The following is a 23,892-nucleotide window of genomic DNA, read 5'->3' as shown; positions in this document are numbered from 1 at the left end:
TGCTTCACATGATTCCTCTTTGTTTTAATGATATAGAAAAATTTCCCCAAACCAAACATCAGAAAGTGCCCGGATGCAGAAGGATTACATCCTCCACTGTATTTTGGAAAATGTAAATAACTTATATTATACCTGGTGACATACCACATACCTGGTTATAGTTTGTTAATAATCTTCTCCATGTATTTTGGAGATAAAACTGAAAATCCATCCTCAAGAAAATATTTGCCCACTGAGATCAGATGTATATGGCATATCGTATGCACATTTAATAATTTCCAAGAGCCTCTTCTAAAACCAGACTATAACATCTTTAAAAACAGATTTACAGTAGAGTTTAAGCATTAAGTTCTAATGCCATAAATAGCAAGACAACACCTTTTTCAAAGCCCTTTCAAAGAATTATCTGACTTCAAGATATGGGAAAACAGATATGTTGTGTTTCATAGAAAGAGAAACAGACCTAAAGCCTCACAATGTTATAATGAGGGATATATTTAGTGCTTGCTGAAAGCATCCTAACTGCTATTTTCCTGTATCTCTATAGCTGGCACTCAATTCTTCACTGTTTTTTCCAGAATTTTCGCCAACAGTGAGTCCTTTATACTATATAAACTACAGCTATTTTTAGAGATTGTCAGATTTGAAGATTACAAATCTTTGTAGTTATTCCACCTTCCTCTTCGTGCATATAATCTTCCAATTAAAACAAACATTTCCCCAAAGAACTTTGAAGAGGAGGCTGCATTAACAAACTGTTTAAGGGAACCAGAAGCAAGCCAATCCCTTATGAATATAGAGTCTGTAATTAGCCAAAATGCTTAATTTTACTGTACACAGTGGGGCTGAGGCTCAATAAAAATTAAGCACTGATGCAGGCAAGGCATTCCCATGGGGCTCACATATATTAATACATTACCACTCACTAGTTGCTTTACATCAAAGAAACTGGGACACAGCTTGAAACTGGCTGGCTGCTTTCTTGATAAAATGGAAAGCTATTGGTGATAGTTATTTTCTCTTATTTCACATCCTTAGTGTCAAAACCAGGCGAAATAAGTACCTAAATGTGGCTCCTAAACAGTCACACATTCATAACAGTGCCAAACAGATATGACTCAGGTTCTGACCGATCTGAAAATGACCCCTCATAGGTTCTGCGCATGGTCACAGTTACACCTTTGAATCATCCCAAGCCAATAATCCCTAGCACTGGCTTTCCCAAAACCTCCAAGTGTGAGGCCATTGGTTTCTTAAAACCATATCTGAATTTACTAGTTAGCTTGATTAGGATGTAGTCAGCAGTCCACACTTCAGTTTTAAACTTTGTAAGCGAAAGTGCTGAAAAATTTGGGTGGCTCCATTACTAGTCTGCTGAAGGCAATTTATAAGAACTTGAATATATAGAGTAAAATAGTTTGGAACTACGATTATTTTAACTTCAAGAGGACAGAATCCAGAGAACAATTAGTGTTTCTGAAAACTCTCTTTCAAGCTACAGATGAGTAACTCAAACCTACATTTTATCAGCTCCTTCAAAACCCTCAGAAACTGAGGCACTCGGCATCCTTCTTGGGTCAAGTTAAAATAAACGCTATATCAATTTCTCTATTCAGCCAATTAAAAAACAAACATTAAATATGTAGCTAATAAAATGTTTAATTTATCAAATAGTAAGCCCCTATTAAAATAAAAAAGGTATTTCTAAAGCCTGCACTATAATACCATCAGTTTATGGAGCTATAAGCACCTCAAGCTCTAACTGCATGATTCACTCCCTTTGAAAAGCATGTTCCAAAATGAATGGGCAGATGCTCTGAAGTTTCAGTTCTTATCCAGAAATCCTCTATTATGCTAACCTTTATAGATTGTCTTACTTATTCCATACAAGGTCATTGTGACTTTCACTTCTGCAGCAGAACTCAGCCTTTCATCGATGGAGTGTGAGGATCATTCAAAGAGAAAACAAATGCAGATGACCACGTGATGGCTTTAGTTCTCATAAACTTCACCAATCCTAGGCTAGTTTATGCTCACCTTTCGCAGGAGGAAGCAAATGCGCTCAATATTCCTCAGCCGCTCTCTCTGTCAAGAAAAAGTGGGGAAAAGGTGAAAGATTAACTGGTGTTATAAATTAAGACACTATATTACAATCACAATGGGTCAAGATCATAATTAATGTCTGCAGGGAAGCAACACACATTATTAATCTGAAACAATAGTATTCACTTCTTACCTACTTACTGGTTGCAAGTCAAATGATCGACCCATTTCAAAGTCCCAATAAGTTATTTTTTCAATTTTATTGGGTGTAACAATATGAACTGGGGATTTCAGTCTGTGTTAGCCTTGGGCCAGAGGCTACAACTTCTTTTTAAGTCAGCATTTGTGGCTTTACGCAATGGTGCCAAACTATACTACAGTGACTTGGTCGTGCATTTTCAGGTATCCAACCTCTGGATTGAAGACAATTCTGAATGGGAAAAACAACTGCACAGCTGGTATAGGAGCCCTTCCTCTGTCACTAAGAGTGTGCCCGAGCAATATGTGATATTAGAATTTAACTCATTAGTGAAGAATCACAGAATCACAGAACGTTAGGGATTGGAAGGGACCTCAAAAGATCATCTAGTCCAACCCCCCCGCCAGAGCAGGAACACCCAGATGAGGTTACACAGGAAGGCATCCAGGCGGGTTTTGAATGTCTCCAGAGAAGGAGACTCCACAACCTCCCTGGGCAGCCTGTTCCAGTGTTCCGTCACCCTCACTGAGAAGAAGTTTCTTCTCATATTTAAGTGGAACCTCCTGTGTTCCAGCTTGAACCCATTACCCCTTGTCTTACTGTTGGTTGTCACCGAGAAGAGCCTGTCTCCATCCTCGTGACACTCACCCTTTACTTATTTATAAACATTAATGAGGTCACCCCTCAGTCTCCTCTTCTCCAAACTAAAGAGACCCAGCTCCCTCAGCCTTTCCTCATAAGGGAGGTGCTCCACTCCCTTAATCATCTTTGTGGCCCTGCGCTGGACTCTCTCCAGCAGTTCCCTGTCCTTCCTGAACTGAGGGGCCCAGAACTGGACACAATTTTCCAGATGAGGTCTCACCAGGGCAGAGTAGAGGGGGAGGAGAACCTCTCTCGACCTGCTAACCACCTCCCTTCTAATACACCCCAGGATGCCATTGGCCTTCCTGGCCACAAGGGCACAGTGCTGGCTCATGGTCATCCTGCTGTCCACCAGGACCCCCAGGTCCCTTTCCACTACACTGCTCTCTAATAGGTCATTCCCCAACCTATACTGGAACCTGGGGTTGTTCCTGCCCAGATGCAAGACTCTACATTTTCCCTTCTTATATTTCATTAAATTTTGCCCTGCCCAGCTCTCCAGCCTGTCCAGATCTCGCTGGATGGCAGCACAGCCTTCTGGCGTGTCAGCCACTCCTCCTCTGAAATGTCCTAGAAATGCCATGTTAAACAACTGATGCATTCATAAATACTGAAAGTCACTGTAATCAAGCACTGTGACTCAAAAGATGCTTTAAGCTTGATTCACAGAAAGAAAGCAAGTCCAAGACAAATTTTCTTTTAAATAGCTCATAATGAGAAAAATCACTACAAAAATCAGATTTCACTCCGGATAACCCCATCACTAGAGTTACTGTGAAAGATTCTACTGGTGGTTACACTGCAGAAGGCAGAGTGGTTTTGTTGTCCTCAGAAGACTACCTGGTAATATTTTCATTTAGACATGGAAAAAAAACGTTCTGAATAATGACCTTTTTTAAATAGGTAATGTAACATACCAGTGTTAGAAGCCAACTCTCCCTAAACTTTTGCTTTTCAAATGTTTTCCATTTGCTCCAAGTTTGAGTTCTGATTCCGTTCTCCCAAGAAATGTCTCTTTTCCTGTCCCCAAGTTTCAGCCATTTTTTAAAAAAAGGATAATTTTGGAGAGACAGTGGAAGCTTGATAGGCACCAGACAAACACTGTGCCTCTCTGTGGTATCTGTGATCTAAAAGAGACTCAGAAATTTCAGACTCCTGGTTACAAACATGAGAATGGACATGTGGATGTGCCTGTGAAGCTGCAGAAAGCTTTTTTGCCTTTAGTAGGAAGTACGTGGAGAGGAAAAGATAATCCTCTTAATTCTCTTTAGAGGACAGATGCCTAACTGCAGCTGGCCTTGGAAAAGTAGGAAGTCCATCTTTGAACTGCAGGTAATAGAAGAAACCAGGAAATTTTAATTAAATTCTCAGTACTGCCATTGTCTTTGCCTCTGATTTCTCTCTAATTCAGTCTTCTCTTGTCAAAAAGGCTCTATCCTCTGCTTCAAGAACACTGTGGAAAATACGTAAGTAAACATCAAACATCCTTATAGTGCAATAAAGAAAACTACCCCACCAAATATATGGAATATGGGCATGAGCAACTATGCATAGGGAAAAATGAAAATACTCTTGACAAAAGACATAAAAATAAGAAATACTTGCTAAAAATCTTCCTTTTATGTCAATATAAAAGGCATGTATACTGTGCAGAAGAAAACAATCCGAGAGTATTGTTCCAGTTATCACAGAAGTTTCGTGGGAGAGAGTCAAATACATCAACTGATCACAGAATACTTTGCTGTGTTTTATTGGAAACTCTATAATGAACTTTTTGATTACATCACTAATATGATTGAAACAGGGGCTTATTAACTCTATTTTTTTAAATCCTGGAGACCAATTCCATTACCATTTTAAAATAAAAGGAAATTATTTCCATGGAGCATCTTAGAAGTTTTACAAAGAAAATAAATTACTGGAATTTGGTACATATAAATACACATTTCTTGTGTGCAGTTCTCAAGATGGGAAGTAAAAGCAGATAAAGTGAATTCAAAATCAGATTACTTCCAGTAAATTCAAAACCAGATTACTTCCACTGAAACCCTTTATAGGATTTCTTTGTATAATTTCTTTCTTCTGTTCTCATTCTTTGCTTATGTGTTGGTGAACAGTAAACAAGCCTTCTTATTTGAAGATTCACGTAAAGATTACGCTTAAAATCAGTGGTCTAAGCAGTACCACAAACAAGCTGCCTAATCTGGTTATAATTTGTGGGCAATATGATAACTTGGTATTCTGTAGAGATCAAATTCAACACCTGTCATAATCATTGTAATTCCCAGTGAGACGACAGGGAGCCAAGCTGGTGGTACAAATCTGATACATTTTTGTAATAACTGTGGTCAGCGAAATTGCCCCAGATTACAGCTTTAATTAACAGAAGAATTTTCATATTTAATCTGAGTTGCATTTTCATTCATTAGGTAAAACCGATTTTACAGTCCCAGGGTGATATTTAACCTTTTCAAGAGCAGACGCAGCAGAATGTGTTATTTACTCTTAAAGCACGGGGGAATTTAAGACCCTGCCATGGGACAGAGAGATCTAGGAATGAATCTTTTATCAAATCTCTTCAAGCTTTTGACTCATTGATACAGTGGGGGAGAAGGTGGTCACCCCATGCTTGAACACAGAGAAAGCAAATTATTTCAAAAAGGAAAACTCGTGCCATAGAATGAAAAGATAAAAAGAAAGCATTAGCATCACATTATACATTCTTCAGTTTTTGAACTTCCAAATTGTTTTCCTGCCTCTTTCAGCAAAAAGGAAAGCTATTAGCATAAAGAGTTGCCATCTGGATTCCTAAAACTGGCCCAATAAATCAATTTTCCAAATTACAGTTGACTTCACAATAGACTCTTTGTCCATTTCCACACTCATACTGTCACTGACAGCTCAGTGCGTCTCCCTGTCTTTAGCAGCCGCTGCTTAGCGAGCCCCTGGTTGTACTCACTGCGTGGGCCGGGTTGCACTGATCTATTGGGCTCTTGAAGTCTGTCCGAAGTTCATCAAAGGCGATTATCTGAAAAACAGTTTTTTCAAATATTGTAATAAATGCTTATTCAAAGACTTATTTTTGCTTTAGGGCCTAGTTAGATGCATCACCTTCCTTCCTTCCTTCCAAGAGAAAATATGGGAAACTAGCTTCCCCAATACACTCCTTTGAGAACTAACTAGTTGAAACAAAACATGGGATACTCTTACATACAACACCGAGAACCCACTAATCTGTCACTCTGTAAAATTGTATCTATAGCCTTTTCAGCATTGTTGCTTTCCAGATTTCTTGCCTCATATCAGGTACAATTTTTTCTCAAACTTCCAAACCAACATAAAACTATTTCACAAACGAATGCATCTCCACACTTGATGGAAAAAGTCATTAGCTGCCTAAAATGCTGAGACGCATCAGATACGCTATTCCAGGTTTAATACATACACAACAGCCCCTTTTTATTAGTTGTTAAACGTACTTCAGTTATTAACTCTGAATTAGTGTCAGCTTAATTATTATTGTCTCTATTCATTATAAAGCAAATTTCTCTAAAAGGTAAACTACTCCAGAGCAAAACATGCCCTTCCTAAGTTCCATCAGGTTTAGAACCTTTACCTCAGACCTCATTAATGGAGACATGCCTTTTGCTCATGTCTTTTAGTTTCCTCTATTAACTGATAGATTCAGACACACTGGTAATTACTGACTGCTTTTAAAGTACAGCACATAAAAGTGTCCATAAAAATAATAATGCTCAATAATGTTTTCTTGGAAAGAAAACAGCTGTAATAACCCTCAGCATATTTCATTCAAAAATCTCAAAGCATGTTCTTTATTTTGTGTTTGTGTTCTAGTAATACCTTTCCTTCTGCTTGCTTCACCTAAGGAACAAAAGCTCACTCTGACAGACACCACATAAATATTAATATATGTTAAAACAATGATTTCTTTTCAGACAATTTACAACCCAAGAAAGTATTTGTTCTCAATAAAAAGATGATGGAAGTACAAGGCAGCTGTTGGGTAACTGGCATATGAGTGGAACAACCATTCTGTGAGATGTTACAGCGTGCCTGCTGCCCAGCTGTTCAAAAAATAATCAACGGGGTGTCACCACAGACCTGCTGTATAGGTAAAACAAATTCATTTTACAGATATGGAATGCAGGAGCAGAAATCCTGAAAATGACCTACCCATGATTGACATAATAATCTGGTGAGACGCTTTAGAATAAAATCTAGAGCTACCATCCACAAATCTAAGCATTACTCTGCATCCTACTCTAATGCTGCATTCATCACACTGAAGCACATTTATTAATAAAATCAAAAGTGTGGCATTTTACAAGAGTATTCTGCAGAATTCAATTTATGCAACTATGACAAGTCACAGTGCCAGAATAAACCACAAAGGGAACTATAAAACGTGATTATAAGTGAAGCATTTCTCCCCGTGGATGCAGTATCTCTACAAGTTAGGAATTAGATCTGTGAGGGATGTTTAGACTAAAGTAAAAGAGCAAATAACAGAAACTGTGAGAGAGTTGGAGTACAATTGTGAAGAAAAAGGCTTATGACATCTCTATATTTAATACTTCTTGAACAGGTCTTCATATTCTCAAGCTGGGCCAACTGTTAAGAGGGTAACAACCACACAAGTCAGACAGATACACTTCTTTTCCTAATTGGGTATCAAAATCAGCACTGACAGAAAGGGGGAAGGATGTCCCTGTTCATGGCTGTAAGACCAATTTACTTTGGGATCCCGCGCATCTCCCTTAAATTCTCTTTGTTTCACTGCACTGGTACTTATAGATGTAGCTTTGAGATAAAAAGAACCTGTTATGAGCCTTGAGTGACAACTGTTTTTAATAATGTACAGCGGTAACAGCTTTTTTCTGTTGTGAGTGTAGAGATGAGCTGAAATTTCCTTGAGGGGGAAATAAGAAAGAAAAAGAGTGACTGCGCTGTGCTTTCCTTTTGGTAGTCGGTAACAGCAATCAGGAGTTGGAGATAATCATGACATGGCAGCCAGTGCAAGATCCAGCTCATGGTGTGAGGAAAGACTGGTCTGTGACAACACCACGAGGAACCCAAATACTGGAATCATAAGATGGATCCCCTTCAAGAAGTCCAGGAAATCCTCTGAAGACTCACTGAACACAAAGACAAGATGATAACCCTGAAGTGTGCTTAGATGAAGACGACCTAGGTAGCTCAGAAAAACAGAACCATGAAGGCAGGGCTCTGTTGAGCTACCCTTAATTAATACAGCTGAGCCTTGAAGAAATCCTAAATGACAGTTTGGAAAAGAGACTAGCCTCAAATATACTATACATTTAGATTTTCTCATTGCTTGCTTTCTCTCTTTTTTTTTTTTTTTAAACACCAGCATTCCCAACTCCGAACTCAAAAACATACTCTTTATTTGCTGGCATGCAATTTATTTTATGTTTGCATTATGTCTAAGTGCATTGAAACAAATCTGACAGTATTAAGTACATTGTTTTCACAGAATCAGTCAGTGTAAATACAGCAATGTCACAGAAAAACCCTTGGGGAGCCTACAAATTACGACAAAGTTAAGACACATTCCTGCCACACCTGCAAGAAACAGATTGGGGTCTGGTATCAAGCACACAGGACTGGAGAGAAGTTTCTTCAGTAAAAGTTCCAGTGTCTCTTGAAGGAGGCCAACAGAAATAAATCCTCCTAAATTCTTAGTATTTTACTTCATAAAAGTTCTGTAATAGTTTATGTTTTGTTAAATCCCCAGGAACAGAAATCCAGTAATGACATGAAGAATCTATTTTAATTTATGAAAAAGCACATTGCTATTTCTCGGTCACAGTGCAAAGCTTGAAAGACTAACATTAGGCAGACTCACAACTGGAAGGAATATAAATATAAAATATAAATATAATATTGTGTCCAGTTCTGGGCTGCTCAGTTCCAGAAGGACAGGGAACTGCTGGAGAGAGTCCAGCGCAGGGCAACGAAGATGATGAAGGGAGTGGAGCATCTCCCTTATGAGGAAAGGCTGAGGGAGCTGGGGCTCTTTAGCTTGGAGAAGAGGAGACTGAGGGGTGACCTCATTAATGTTTATAAATATGTAAAGGGTGGGTGTCATGAGGATGGAGCCAGGCTCTTCTCAGTGACAACCAATGATAGGACAAGGGGCAATGGGTGCAAACTGGAACACAGGAGGTTCCACTTAAAATTTGAAAAGAAACTTCTTCTCAGTGAGGGTGACAGACACTGGAACAGGCTGCCCAGGGAGGTTGTGGAGTCTCCTTCTCTGGAGACATTCAAAACCCGCCTGGACGCCTTCCTGTGTAACCTCATCTGGGTGTTCCTGCTCTGGCAGGGAGATTGGACTGAATGATCTTTTGAGGTCCCTTCCAATCCCTAACATTCTGTGATTCTGTGATTCTGTGAAAGAATCTCCCAAAGTTTTGGGGGGCTTTTTTTCTTTTGTTTGTGGTTTGGGTTTTTATTGTTTGTTTGGTTTTTTTTTAAACCTCACAATGCTGTGTGCTGCAAATGAGAAACGATGGAAACAAAACTGTACTTCTAGATTGGCGGTTGCTCACAATACACTATTTAACTTCGCAACAAATTATATTGTATTACTGAACATAAGGCTGGGTTGCGCTGCAGCATGGTTTATGTAATTAATTAGGAAACATTGTCCGCTCTCAATTATAAGTATCCTTGTATAGCACTTTAATGCCCTAGGGCATGTTTGGCCACAGTTGCCATTTTTCCCTACAAAAAAAACCCCAAATAACTAACGACTTGCCTCCACTAAGTATTCCACAGGGCTTTCACAGGAGCTGCAGTGTCCTGGCCGTACTCTAGAGAAACAATCTTCTGCCCGGTTCCATTTCAGCTGGATGCAGCACAGCTCCCCGCTTCCCAAACATCAGCCCATCGGAGCTGCTGAGCGCTCGGGAACAGCATCCGAGCACGCCCAGGGTCTGCTTCACCTCCCAAACCGCCGCTCTCATCACCAACTTGACAGAGTCGCTCATTTGGAGGAAAATAACGTAAGAGATCCCAGTCAGGGCACTCCACCGTATAAATGGGCATCATTTCATCTTCGTAAATGCATGCATTTTATAAACCAGCCAACATATTTCAGTTATCCAATCTAATCTGATCCAGGGCAGCAATCAAGACTACAAAACATACATACGCGTCACACCAGCGACCGAATCTCTCCAAAGGCCACACAATAAAAAGATCATTCCAAAGAAAAATGACCAGCCTCTAGTCACAAAGCTAAGCAGACATCTGAGCAGACAGCATTTTGGAAACGTGTACCAGGGACTGATCTTACACAGAGGATAAATTTATTTCTATTAGTAAATATTAGTGCTCTACACAGCTTTATGGAAAGATAATTAGGTCCGTTTGATATTTATTTAGGAACTCCAAGGGAAAAAAAAAACCAAACAACACACCAAGTTATCTGTTTAGTTGCAAAGCTATACCAGGAAAAAAAAAAAAAGCATAATGTTTAGCAATAATTTATATTACTGCAGAAAAAAGGGGCCAGGGACTGAATGGGCAATGGATATTGAACTATCTTCTGACTTGGGGAATTTTCCCTGTGATTCCACATTGGAAAACATTGCAGGAAGTTTGTTCTGCCACTGCCATGCTTTTTGTCTGGTGATAGAAGTGTACTTGTGGGTGTTATCCACCTAATAAAAGTAAAGGTTTATAAAAATACTGGTTGCATTCTCTGGTGATTCACACCATCTGCAATTCTCCTAACTCCAAGTGTAAGTCAGCAAGGAGTTTGGCCCAGTTTAAACACAAACTGAACAGATGAGACTGTGATGACAACCTATGTTTCACTACAGCTACAATTGCGATGATATTTATAAAACTTGTTTTCATTACCCACACTCTTTGTGCTCATCTCTCCAGACAATAACAGCTTTGAATAATGAAGTATTCACATAAGATTGAATCTGAATTTTGTTTTCTTCCTATGTTTATGCACCCATCAAACTTAAAATTTCACCTATTAATGGTAGGAATTAATTATGTTCTCCCATTTTCAGGGAAGATACTTTTTTTTTTTCTTAATCACTGAGCTCTTACAGAAATACATTTTAATTGAGAATGTGATATATTAGGGTGGCAGTGGAGTTGGTGTGGGTGTGAATTCAGTGACAGCAAAGAAGTTGGATATTATTGCTTGTTGGCATCTCAGAAAAGTTAAGATGAAACAGAACTTGATGACAACCCCACCAACCACAGAACAGAACAGTAACACTTAACATATGTTTCCTTGCCACCACCCTGTCAATACACCACAATCTCATCTTGAAGACACTGTCTTTAATGGTTCATTTACACAATTTGTCTATCCCTCCACCCTTATACACAGGTTTCCCAGCACCCATATCAGCTGTTCATAGGCTGCCTGCAAGTCAGCACGCAAACAGAAGGTGGGCAGATTTAAGAGCAAGCTGTGCTCCTAAACTTCATGCCTGCCCGTCAACTGCTGTATAGACATATTTACTGTGTTTGGGAAATAATGTTGAACATTTATCATGTTTGAACCATGTTGATACAAGCTGGGTGAGTTACTCTTGGATTTTGCCAAGCAGAAGCAGAAACAGACAAAACATGTGAGAGACAGCCAGGTCAGAATGCAAAAGGACCTGAAATGGGAGATGATGGAAGATGAGGAATGGCAGATAGGAACTGTTTAGCCTGCAGAAAAGGAGGCTGAGGGGAGACCTTATCACTGTCTACAACTGCCTGAAAGGAGGTTGTGGCATGGAGGGTGTTGGGCTCTTCTCCCAAGCAGCAAGTGATAGGACAAGAGCAAATGGCCTCAAGTTGCACCACGGGAGGTTCAGATTGGATATCAAGAAAAATTTCTTCCCAGAAAGGGCTGTCACGCATTGGAACAGGCTGCCCAGGGAAGTGATGGAGTCACCATCCCTGGAGGTGTTTAAGATGCGTAGATGAGGCTCTTAGGGACATGGTTTACTGACAGTGTTGGGGTAACAGTTGGACTCTATGATCTTGAGGGTCTCTTCCAACTAACTGATTCTATGATTCTAGAAATCGCTGTCTTGGCATGATGGAGTAAGGGAAGCCCCTAGAGAGATGCAGCGAATGGTGACATTGACAAAGCGACAGACTGAATGAACAATTTTTGCTATCCAATTCTTATCATCATATGAAATTAATCTGAACAAGAAATTTAGTTATGTGATTGGTGAACATCTGTTTAAGATGGTTGTTCCTCTTCCTTCTTTCTCTTCTGGTTTAACTGATCTGGTTCATGCTACCAAGCAATGTAAACACAGCAAGGAAAACCCTTCCCCCTCTGCAAGAGTTCCTCTGAGTCAACACCTCCATTGTTATCTCCAGTGAGAAGGGTCATTTCAGCTTAAGTGGCTGTTAGTCACAATACTTTCAATATTCTTGCAATACCCTATAAATCATAAGACGTGTTAACTGTAGAATAATTTCATTAATGTTATAGTCTTTGATATGGCCCAGAGACCATACATGACACATCAAGTAATGTAGATGTGAGATCTGAAATGCTTTTTAAGTACTGTCTTCCTTCCCCTCACCAGCATGACTTCCTCCTAAATTCAGCACTCACAGAACCACACATTACTAAAACCAGGTCTGAATCAACCTGACAGTCTTCTTTTAAGAACACGATATAGTGCTGACATTAGGCTAGGAGAATAAAATGAAATCAAATCACTGCAAAAAAAATTCTGCCTGCAATACTAACAAATCCTGTTACGCGATACTAAACTATACAGGAGTACACCAGAGAGCAATGTGTCCTACTTTGGTTCATAAGTGTAGAAAAAGGATGGAATGCAGATTGTGCTATGACAGGAAATACTTTTTTTTTTAAACTTGCCAGTGCTTGAGCATATTGTTCATTATTTGTTTTTACTGAACATTACTAAATGTCTAATGGGCCAGGGTGTCCTGAAACCAAGAGCTGGCTGCTCAGAAGAAATGGTGTCCAGCTCTCATTTCATATTGTATTGTAATAAATCAGTGTCTTCCTACAACATCTGGATTGCCACTGAGCGGCACAGCTCTGCTTTCACAGCCTCTGAAGGCAGAAGGGACAGAACTTCTGCTGCAAAAAACATAGCCTGCTGTTGCACTCTATCATCTACATGCAGCCCCTCAAAAAAGGGCATCCAATAAAAACATGAAGGTACAGTGATGGGAAAACATCAAGAATGTGTGCATATGCACTTTATAAACATTTTATAATTACTTAAATAGGAAATCAACTTTGTGGAAAGGATGCAGGCTCACAGTTCTGAATATGCACAAAGCTTTTAGATCAGACCTACATTTCTTCATAACAGAGGGGTTATCAGTTGATTCACTTTCTAGAACACCTGGAGCTGGGTAGACATGCAACAAGAGAGTGGTTCCCAGATTCTCTTCGCAAGTCACCTTCTGCCTTCAGAAGAGGGGATGAAATAGGCTGTTACTGCCCAAGTTAATTCAGGAGAAATGAAATAGGCTAAACACAGAGGCTGATGCTGCAGAGCATCGTCGTATATGCTGACAAGAGGCTAGAAAATAATTTTGTTCTAAGTCTTGGGGTTAACTTTAGCACCCTTCATAAAGTGTCCAGACCAGTATAACTCTGCTTTTCACTTCTTAAAGAGGGAAATTTTATATTCTTATTTTGCGCTTTCTTAGTAAGATGTTACATGGTATTACCCACTTATGTTCTTAAGACTAGCGGTCTGTAGCCAATATTGGATCTGTACTTAACAAAGGTCATCAAGGTTTCCTGGCAAGCCTCAGAGCTGCTTCATGTTCAGATTCACAGGTTCAATCTATGACCCACTGAAAAAACACAAAATTACTCATCACTATAGTAAACTCGGCATTTCAGCAAGCCTGATAGTGAAGCATATTGACTTTAAAAAGCTGGAGCTGTTCGATATTACAAGTTTACAAAGCTGTCCTCACTCATGGCCTCAATGAGTAAGTTTTTGGGTGTAAAAAGACCTCAAGTAAAGTAATAGTTCTTTGTAAAACAAACTACTATAAATTACTGAGGATTTAAGGCAGAAGAAAATAAAACAAACTACAGTTTGACCACCACATGGAAGTCAAAACACAGAAGTCATACAAACTTTCAAGGAAACATTACAGATTTGGTTTAGTCTCCTGTTTCATCCAGAAAGAATAGCTACCATTAGCATTTTGTTAAATAGCACAAGCAATCAGATCCTCATTTTTAGTATGAAGAAGACTAGGTGTCCATATCACAGTTTTCAAAAACATTTTTTCTCTAAGTCAGAAGAACAATTTTTTCCATTATTTCCAATAAACTAATTCTGAATTTCCAGATTTAAGACAAAAAGCAATTTTTTATTCCAACACTATATTTTTGCTTTGGAATTTATTTTGGTTTTAGGAAAATCGGATTATACGACATAGCTCAATATTCCATTGTATTTATTTTAAAGAAAACACACTGCTTAGTAGAGATTGAAGCATTTTATCTTCCTTTCTAGATCAAAGTCTCTTGTTTGTCCTATAATGAAACAGTAATGCCAGTAAATATTATTAATTTATTGTCACTTAATTTTCAAAACAGAATCCAGAGCAAAGAACCGGAGGAGACTTCCTGGTCTGTCAGCTTCAGCTCCCAATTTCTGCAGACACCACATCAGAAGATCCAAGTGGTAAATACCCCCAAGCTCATTTTAAAACAAGGGAGAAGGCAGATGATTTCCCTTTTCACCGCTCCATTTGGAACACAACACAAACCTGCTCTGAAAGTTGGGAGCCTTCTCCTAACTTTTAAATTTGTTGCATAGATACCACAAACAATGTGTATCATTGACAGGGCTGCTTTATTACAACAGCTACTTAGTAAAATGAGGAAGATTTATTTTGTGGGAACTTCCATCAAAATTGGCACAACTCCAAAAACATTTGTCTTCAATTCAGCAGAAACTCCATCTGAGCTCATGCTAATTGATATTCATACAAGCCCACACATACACACACAAATCTTATGCATTACAGCCCTTGTATGGGAATTAATAACAGAGCTAAATGATGCTGGCACTTTATTTCTGCTTCATATTTTTCCTAACGTAAGTGGATTAACTCTTGGGTGTCTGGAGCTTTTTATCCTGACACCTGCCAAAAGAAACTAGATCTAACCAATCAGGTTTTTTAAAAAGTCACATGTCTTGCCAAATGTCTTTAAGAGCTTTTATACATAAGGTACATGTATCAACTTATCATTGCATTATTAACTCCTCACTTCTAGCAGGCGAGAGAAGAAGGAAGATCCTTATGAACACGAGAAAAGGGCCAAGGATAATGCGACAGCACAACAACGAGTGGAACAGAAGTTTTGAAATGGTGAAATAAGGTTCCTGTTTCAGGCTTCGCCTGGCTATCCAGCAGGCTCAGGGGACATCACACTCTCCTCTTGCCCATCTAAGGAGGGACAAACTGTGCCCACCGCTGCCTCCCAACAGAAGAGGTGTCCCTGACAGGGAAGCACAGCACAAATTTCCTCTGAAGAGGGCACAGAAAGCAGGAAAATCCACCCTGCGGGTCAAGCTGTGGCCAAAGAGATAAGAAAAGCTGCTTGCAAGCCACCCACATGACTGCAGCGTCACAGCTTGGGTTTGATTAGGAACGGTGTAAGCAGAGAGGCCTGATCCAGCTCTGCTCCCCATCCGACTCCTGCATCAAAGCCACATTGCAGGAATTTACATATGGCAGGTGCAGGAACGGTCTCCATAGTCAGCAACTTTCAAATTTGTGATGGCATTCAGTACATTACACAGAAATTTGAAAGAGTTTTATACTAGCAGATATCACCACCGCTACTTATGGTCCTCAATATCCCTTATTTGAAAAGATAATCCAAAGATGCACTAAAATCCACTTCTTTAGATAGCAGTTCAGATTCAGAATGGCTTTAGAAAGCCCAGTAGGCCAAATACCTACAGTGTTTGTGTGGGTTTGTACCACAGATAAGGAACCTGTTAACAGAGTTAATAAATATTGCCTGCCTGGTTCACATCACGAACTTTCAGAGTACAGTCTTAGCCCTCATGACAGGCACAAATGACGCATTACCTGTGCCTTTTTGTAACAGGCGGATTGCTGCAAAATAGGTGCAAATTTAAACATACATGCCCTGAAAAAGTACTACATAAAGTCAGAAAGGAAAAAAACCCAAATCATTCAGCTTAAACGTTACTCATGTTGTGATTTTACATGGATATATTACCCTAATAGTTGAAATATGCAAGTCCATGTTTCTATCAAAGAATAAACCTTTAATCCTTGCCTATCCTTGGCAATGTTCTTTCCCTCACCCCTTTATCTGACCATTTTTAACTGCTTATCTCTCAAACCCAGCAAGTGCTCTGATATTTGTAACAGGATTTCCCCATTAACCAGATGGGTGTATCAGTCACTGTCTTGATGTTATCTCATACGACTGAGTTCCCTGCCTTTCTCCATATGATCTCAGCTACAAACCTGCCTGGTATTTCAAGTTGCCGTATTGGGGCACATTTGCATCTTAATTATATTTAAAGTGAGGCTTAAATCCCTCTGGAAGCTGCACTTACATGATCAATGAAGCAAGGACAGGATATAAAGCAAAATAATTTGGAGTGTTCTTCGCACTGTCAAGTATAATTCCAGTGGAAATCACCCCTGATTCTGTGTTAGTATGAAGAGCTCTTCTCTATTAGAGAGTGACAGACATCAAATGCTTATAAAGACCATTCAAAATTGCATTAATAAATGGGCAACCTGCCTCAAAAGCCAGAGAATTTTATCCTCTTCGTCATATTTTATTCCCTGTCTATATCTTCTCGTTAAACATCTCCTATTAAAAAAAAGAAAAAAAGAGGATCAAACCTTTGCTTTCATCATACCTGCCCATGTAACTTCGGAGCTTCCAAGGCCAGTGTATCTGAAATGCTAGTTTTGATGAGAACCTTAATACTACAGCCAAATGAAGCGCAGAGAGGAAAGTGAGGTGAAAGGTATTCCTTTATTCTCTTATCTCTCCTCAATGCATTTACTTTTCAGAATATTACACTTATTAATTCACCACATATTAATACAAGTAAAAAATAATAACTAGCGATGCCTTGCGGTTATAAATCCCCCTTCGAGGCAATTAAGACCTTAACAAATGCAAGGAAAATATCATTTCCGTTTTGTATACAAGGGAAAAAAACCAAAGCTCAGAGAAATTAAATGGTTTACAGAATCAGTGGCAGAAGAATCAAAGTCTCTGGATTGCTGCACCATATAAAATGTTAAGGGAACCAAAGAATACTGTCAGCAGTCTAATAACATGTAAGAAGTGAAACTGTGTATTTCTATCTGATTATTGTACTGTTCTTCATCACTAGAGCAGAGCATTGCTTTAAGCAGTGCCTTTTTGGATTAGGATTGCAAATGATTTTAAAATCACTCAAGGGCAGAAAATTGTTCTATTTGTCAGATTTCACACTAACAATTGTATGGCATTTCCTCGCTCTACTTAACTTGAATTTCATATGCTGACACTATTAAACAACTCTCCACACAGAAATCCAAACACATTGCTAATGCAAACAACGCTCTTGTGGCTCCACCCACAGCTGCACAAAGGTATGCCTGAGCACCTAGTCTTCATTTTTTAATTGAAGTTCTTTTGTCTGTAAAAGGATATTATATTTTGGCCAACATGATTTAAACCTTTTATGCTCTAACTGGAAGCTTAAGCTAACTTAACAGTCATGAAAATCTTATTGTAATTTCCTAAGTATTTAAGCCAGATCCTAAGTATTTTTCAATAGAAACTGCCAATATTCAAAATTAAAAATGGATAATCTCCATTCTGCAAACACGGTTCAAAAGGCTTTCCTATCTACCTATGGAAATGTACAGGTATAACTATACTGCCCTAATTAAATTTTGAAGCAAATCCATAGAGGAAGGCTCCCTTGCTGAGAGCACACGTGCACAAGCATACCAGTTTGTATAGTTACGCTATTCTATTTCCCTGCATAAATAAAAACTACATAAATGAACAAAAAAACCAAAAACTATATAGATGGAAAAAAGCAGTATTATTGCTTCAGCTACGCCAAATGCAATTTCCAAGTCTGTAGAGAGGTGCCGGATAAACCACTAAGAATAATTATGTGGCAGTCACCTGAAACAGTCCATCTATTAGTACAAGAATGAAAAAGCCCATCCATGCTGTGAAAAAGACAGAAATTTATCTTCAGGAACACAACCATACCATATAGAGCTTTGAGTGCTTTGAATGGAAAGGTACTATCTCCACGGGTTACAGGTTATTATTGCAATAGTGCAGATAATTATCTGAAAAAGCAACCTGATTTCAGAATGTAACGAATTCACTTGTTATTAGTTTTGACAAAAACACTGAAAAACACATCAGCAGCTGCAAAATTCTGTCGCAAACACAACATTCCCAGAAGGATGATTTGACAAGCATCTATTGACAGATTTCTACAACTGCTATGAAAGAGGCTTTTAAAAATCATTTCCTCCAACTGCAAGGAGAAACAGTTTTACTGGCTAACAACAGCATTCTGGACACAGGTTTCACTTCCTCACCACAGACACTGAAACACATTCCCCATTTATACTGAAACCAAGATGTCAGCTCTTCCCTGCAGGAGAGAGACAAAAGTCCCACCTATTCCCCAAACACAGAGTTCAGAAATTACCTGAGCTTATACCACAACTTTACGCCCACTCACTCTCTTCCAGGCTAAACCAGCTGAAATCCAGCCAGGCAAAAATCGGCTGCGCACATATAAACTGCAGTTAATTAAGAGAAGGAAGACAAGCAAGAAAGCTGTCCAGGAGGGATGATGCTAATATAGCTGTACAGAGCCTGTTTCTAAATAGGCTAATAGTTTTGCTCCCTGCAGCAAGAATGCATTTCAAAACACACCTCAAGCAGAGGAGGAATTTTTAAAGTAAGCCCAGGCTGCTGCGCTTCCTTCCTGCCCCAAAGGATTTCATCATTTTGTTGTCACAATTTTTTTTAAGCCTTGCATTACTGTATTCAGTACATGGAAACAGTTCAGAAAGTAGCAGTATTCTGTGAATCAAAACCTTTTTTTTTAAGGGATACAAACAGTTGTTACTACTATTAAGAAAAAAATCAACTAGCAACAAAATTGGTGAATACACCACATGGTTCTGAATAGAAAAAAAAACTTGCACGTACATGGAGATGCATTGCTTAAACTTAATTACATTCAGTGTGGTACAAATAATTGTTCTGCCTCAGCTGACCTAAAAATCACATCTTCTATCTCTCACAAGAGAATCTGAACCACCAGGCTACTCTTTTTTTTTTTGAAACATGGGATAACAGCATCATTTCCACTGCTGGTATCATGCTACAGTGCATGAATACACATTTCGCTGAAGGGATTAGAGAGGCAAGTGACCTACTCTTATTTTTCTATATAAGAATTTTGTACAATATAAGACCATTCCCTCCAGCAGGATACCTGTCTCTGGACACTCTACAGGCCAGTGATGAAGCTAATCATAGCATAGTTTGGGTTGGAAGGGACCTCCAAAGGTCACCTAGTCCAACCCCCTGCAATGAGCAGGAACATCTTCAACCAGATCAGGTTGCTCAGAGCCCCGTCCAGCCTGGCCTGGGATGTCTCCAGGGATGGGGCATCCACCACCTCCCTGGGCAACCTGGGCCAGTGTTTCACCACCCTCATTGTAAAAAATTTCTTCCTCATGTCTAGCCTGAATCTCCTCTCCTTTAGTTTAAAACCATCACCCTTGTCCTGTCATCAGGGTCTCAAAGGCAGCAGATCTGAGGTTGGCACTCCCGAGTGGCTGTATGCATGCTCATCTCGTTCTCCCAGTAAAAACTTACAGAGGATTTAGAATCATAGAATCATTTTGGCTGGAAGAGACCCTCAAGATCATCGAGTCCAACCGTAACCTAAATCCAGCACTAAAACACGTCCCTAAGAACCTCATCTACACATCTCTTAAAAACCTCCAGGGATGGTGACTCAACCACCTCCCTGGGCAGCCTGTTCCAGTGCTTGACAAATGTCTAACAATGTTTCCCACCAGCCCAAACAGTCCAAAAATCTATGAACCTTTGTAGGCTGTGGGAAATGCAGGTTGATCCTCTGCAGCAAAGGGAACTGAGTATAAATCTCCCACACTCTCTGTACTTTCAACACAAGCATGCCACCAATATTCTGCCCTGCATATGGTCTCGTCCTCCCACATGCAATGGAGTATTTTATGTGGATTCTTTCTAAATCAAACAGGTTTTTCCATTTAGATAACAAGATCAAAACCTTTTAAACATTTCAGTATCTAACTGCTTCTGACTTCTTCAGTTCAGCACCAAAACCCCAAGATCAGTTACTCATAGAGCACCAGTGACAACAAATTGACATGTTGCATCAGGAATGCTGTGACTTGATAGTTAAGTACTAGCCTGATCTGATAGTCAGGACTGTTTTGAAAAGCAAACAATCTGTTATAGTGTGGATTCCTAGCAATGGCCACACACTCAGCAAGCTAAGTAAGGGCATCCTAGCAAAAGTCATATAGACTCTTGCACCAGCTTTTCCTTCTGTCCTGGAAAGGGTGAAAGCAGAGACCACATTTGTAGATAAACTGAACAAGCAGATGTATAAAGGTAGGCCAAAGCTTCACCCCTCGTCTTAATCTCCTCAATGAGCCAAGAGCAAATTATGGGAGTTTGGATCCAAGCTCTACAGCTGAGGTGTTGACCTCAGATTTGTGGCTCTGATTCAGTTGATGGCTGGTGCAGATAAACTGCTTTGCAGGCCTCTCAACCAAGCAGGGTGAAAAGAAAACAGCATTATTTCCTATCCACGCCCAGGAGAGGCTGAGGAACTCTGCTTTCAGCACAAGAGGGAGCACTGCTTTGTCCTTGCTTCTCTTCATACTAAACTCCATACCACCTAAGAAAACACAATCAGAAATGAAGCAACTAGGACATATTTCTCACTACCTCTATACCACAGATTCACTGGTAGACACTTGTACATCTACTTGTATAGGCCAGATTCTTCACCGCCCAGCTTATTTCACGCCAAGCTGGGGACAGGCTAGACTTGAGTTGGTGAAAGACCTAATACAAAAGGCTGGCCAGATGCAGAAGGCAGGAGGAAGGGTGGTAGCCTGGTCACATTGGGCCAATACGTTAATTCTGGCTGAAGGTAATTGGTTACCTAGAGATGTGAGAGGGTATATCCTTCTGTCCCTGTTTTTCCTCCAAACTACAAATGATTTCTAATTTACCCCACCTTAAATGTAATGTGCTCTCATACAATGTTTCTACTTGCCTTTTCGTTCTCATCAAACCTAGAGTACAGGGGATATGCGAGGAGAAAGACGCACACACATTAAAGCCACAATGCTCCACCTTCATAAATAGTTCTCAAAAGGAACTGAAGCACTTTTTCTATTAGTTAACAGCACGAAGATGAAAATCCCAAAGCTAGGAATAAACAGGATACTTCTGCAAAATAACTTCAGGAAAAAGGTAGTAAACAGAGGGGAAAATATACCAGAATAGACACGACTAGAAAAAATATTTGCTCCAAAGAAGGAGGTAAAAGAATGAGACCAAAAGAGAAGATTTTTTTTTTTTTCCAATATCAGTGAGATAAGTCATTGATGAGAGACTGGCCAGCTGGCTAGTGCTCCCTCTGAGCAAGTTTCCAATCTTATCACCACACCACATTTCATTCTGTTCCTGAGCTTTCAAAGATTCCTGCATATAGTCACAAGTTATTATTTTGACATTTTTAATTTCTGTTTCACTGATATATGCTTGGGAGAAGTGTTACCTTCCTTTCCCCCACAAGCTCCTTACGTTGAGTTCCTTCAATTTCCTCACAGGTTTGCATTGCTGCTGCTACTTCTTTTCCCTTCTCTCATGTTCTCCATTCCTACCAGCAGTGATTTATGAACATTCACCAAAATCCGGGAAACACATAAGGGCATCTGGGGTCTGTTGCTAAAAAAAAAATCTGTTCAAGCCTGTCACTTATTACACATACCCACACAGAAGACTCATTACGCAGGCTGTCCAAAAATGTTCACCACCTGAATTCAACCACGCCCTCTGGATTCAGACACCTTTCTCAAATAATTGTCTCTCAAACAATAATCCTGTGTTCTCAATCTTCCTTCTTGTTAGTCTCTTACACATTATTCTTTTCCTCTCATTTGCTCTTTCCTTCACATCTGTCTCCCTGGACTCTTCCCGCTCTTTCATTTCATAGAATCATTTCAGTTGGAAGAGACCCTCAGGATCATTAGAGTCCAACCACAACCTAACTCTGACACTAAACCATGTCCCTAAGAACCTCATCTAAATGCCTTTTAAACCCCTCCAGGGATGGTGACTCCACCACTTCCCTGGGCAGCCTGTTCCAATGCCTGACAACCTCTTCCGTGAAGAATTTTTTCCTAATATCCAATCCAAACCTCCCTTGGCACAACTTGAGGTCATTTCCTCTTGTCCAACCACTTTCCCTCCTTCACACACCATTTTTATTCCCTGTTACCCGCTCAACAGTGGGATCCTACCAGTTCTGCCTCAGAATGAGGCCCGCTGTAGGCTGGCGGGCAGGGATGCTGCTGGATCTGTGCTTCCTGCATCCCAGTAGCACCACAGGAGCCTAGCTGGACCAGCAAGAGGCAGGACAAGGGCCTCTTCCAATGCAGGTGGCATCAGGCAGGGATGATCAGATCCAACATCTTCCCAAGTTTTCTTTCTTTCCCTCCCCAAAAAAAGGACAGGCAGAACTTGCAGGAAATAATTCCAAGGCCGAGACACACACAAACCAGCCATCAGCAACACAGATGTGTTTGCAGAGATAAGGCAAGGTGAAGCAACGCAGCAGCAATGCAGCTGTGGTTGCAGAAACAGGGCAAGGGGAGACAGCAGCCAGTAAAAACGACCAAACATTGAGCGCAAAATCACAGCAGCCCAAAAAGCATCTTCATCTGTTCACCTATCTTCTTATGAAACTTACTAGTTTAATTACATGATTAAGGCTAAGGATAGATTTCAGCACAGCTTCAAATAGGCCTGCCACTTAAATGATCAGCAAATCAATTTTCTAAAGGATCTGCTAATAGTGTTTATATAATACTGAGGAAAGAACAACTCTTGAGCAAATGCAATCAAATTGATCTCGGCGGAGCCTTCATTATGCTTGCTTATAAATGCCCATTCTGTGAATGGACCAGGAAGTTTATACTTGGATGATATTATGTGAACTATTTAGCCAGAACCCTTAACGCAATAAAATAATAATGCAACAGAAGATTGACTAAACAATCAAACACTTGAAAGACTGAGTCAGAGCATGAAAATAGTTGGCATTTAAACGCATTCAAAAATCAAACGTCATTCTATTTAAAAAAAAAAAAAAAAAAAAGGTGCTTATGTCAACAATGCCTGGCACTCGCGCAGCATCTGTTACCAGAGAATTGCAAGGACTATTGCTTATTAATTCTCACCATTCTACTGTAGATTTAATTTTTTAAACTTTGGTTCCTCCAGTGATGTGCTTATCTTAGACTTACAGCTGTATTTAAAAAATAAGAAAATCTACCTCTCATAGCTAGAATACTACATGACCCACAAAAGCGTAGAAATACAAAAGGACCCAAAACTAACCCAAAGGTTTTTCATGATCTATTGCATTGGTGAGGAGTCGAGAGCAGTGTGCTATGGGACAGCTCAATGAAGGCACTATTTCTTCATCTCCCTTATGTTCTGCTTCATTTTCTCACATTCTCAAAACTGAAGCTGAAAGTTCAGCAGTCCTGCAGCATCTTGCTGAGAAAACCTACTTCCATTGTAAATGCTTTGTGATTTTTCAGTGCCTTCTAATGTAACTTTTCACAATAACATTCCT

The 23,892-nt window shown here is 39.7% G+C and overlaps 1 protein-coding gene across 2 annotated transcripts in view; it reads right to left on the bottom strand.

Moving 5' to 3' along the window:
• CNIH3 (cornichon family AMPA receptor auxiliary protein 3) overlaps window positions 1–23,892 on the bottom strand; it is a 54,560-nt gene that overhangs the window by 22,464 nt on the left and 8,204 nt on the right. For both annotated transcript variants that reach the window (XM_065632068.1, XM_065632071.1), the window contains exons 2-3: window positions 5,844–5,912; window positions 2,038–2,085 (exon numbers count right to left, since the gene is read on the bottom strand). In XM_065632068.1, coding sequence (XP_065488140.1) covers window positions 2,038–2,085; window positions 5,844–5,912 — 117 coding nt within the window. The remainder of the gene's footprint in view (window positions 1–2,037; window positions 2,086–5,843; window positions 5,913–23,892) is intronic.

Source organism: Caloenas nicobarica, chromosome 3, assembly GCF_036013445.1.
Source record: "Caloenas nicobarica isolate bCalNic1 chromosome 3, bCalNic1.hap1, whole genome shotgun sequence".
NCBI lineage: Eukaryota > Metazoa > Chordata > Aves > Columbiformes > Columbidae > Caloenas > Caloenas nicobarica.
Note: the sequence above shows the minus strand (reverse complement) of the source record. Positions and strands in the feature narration are given on the sequence as shown.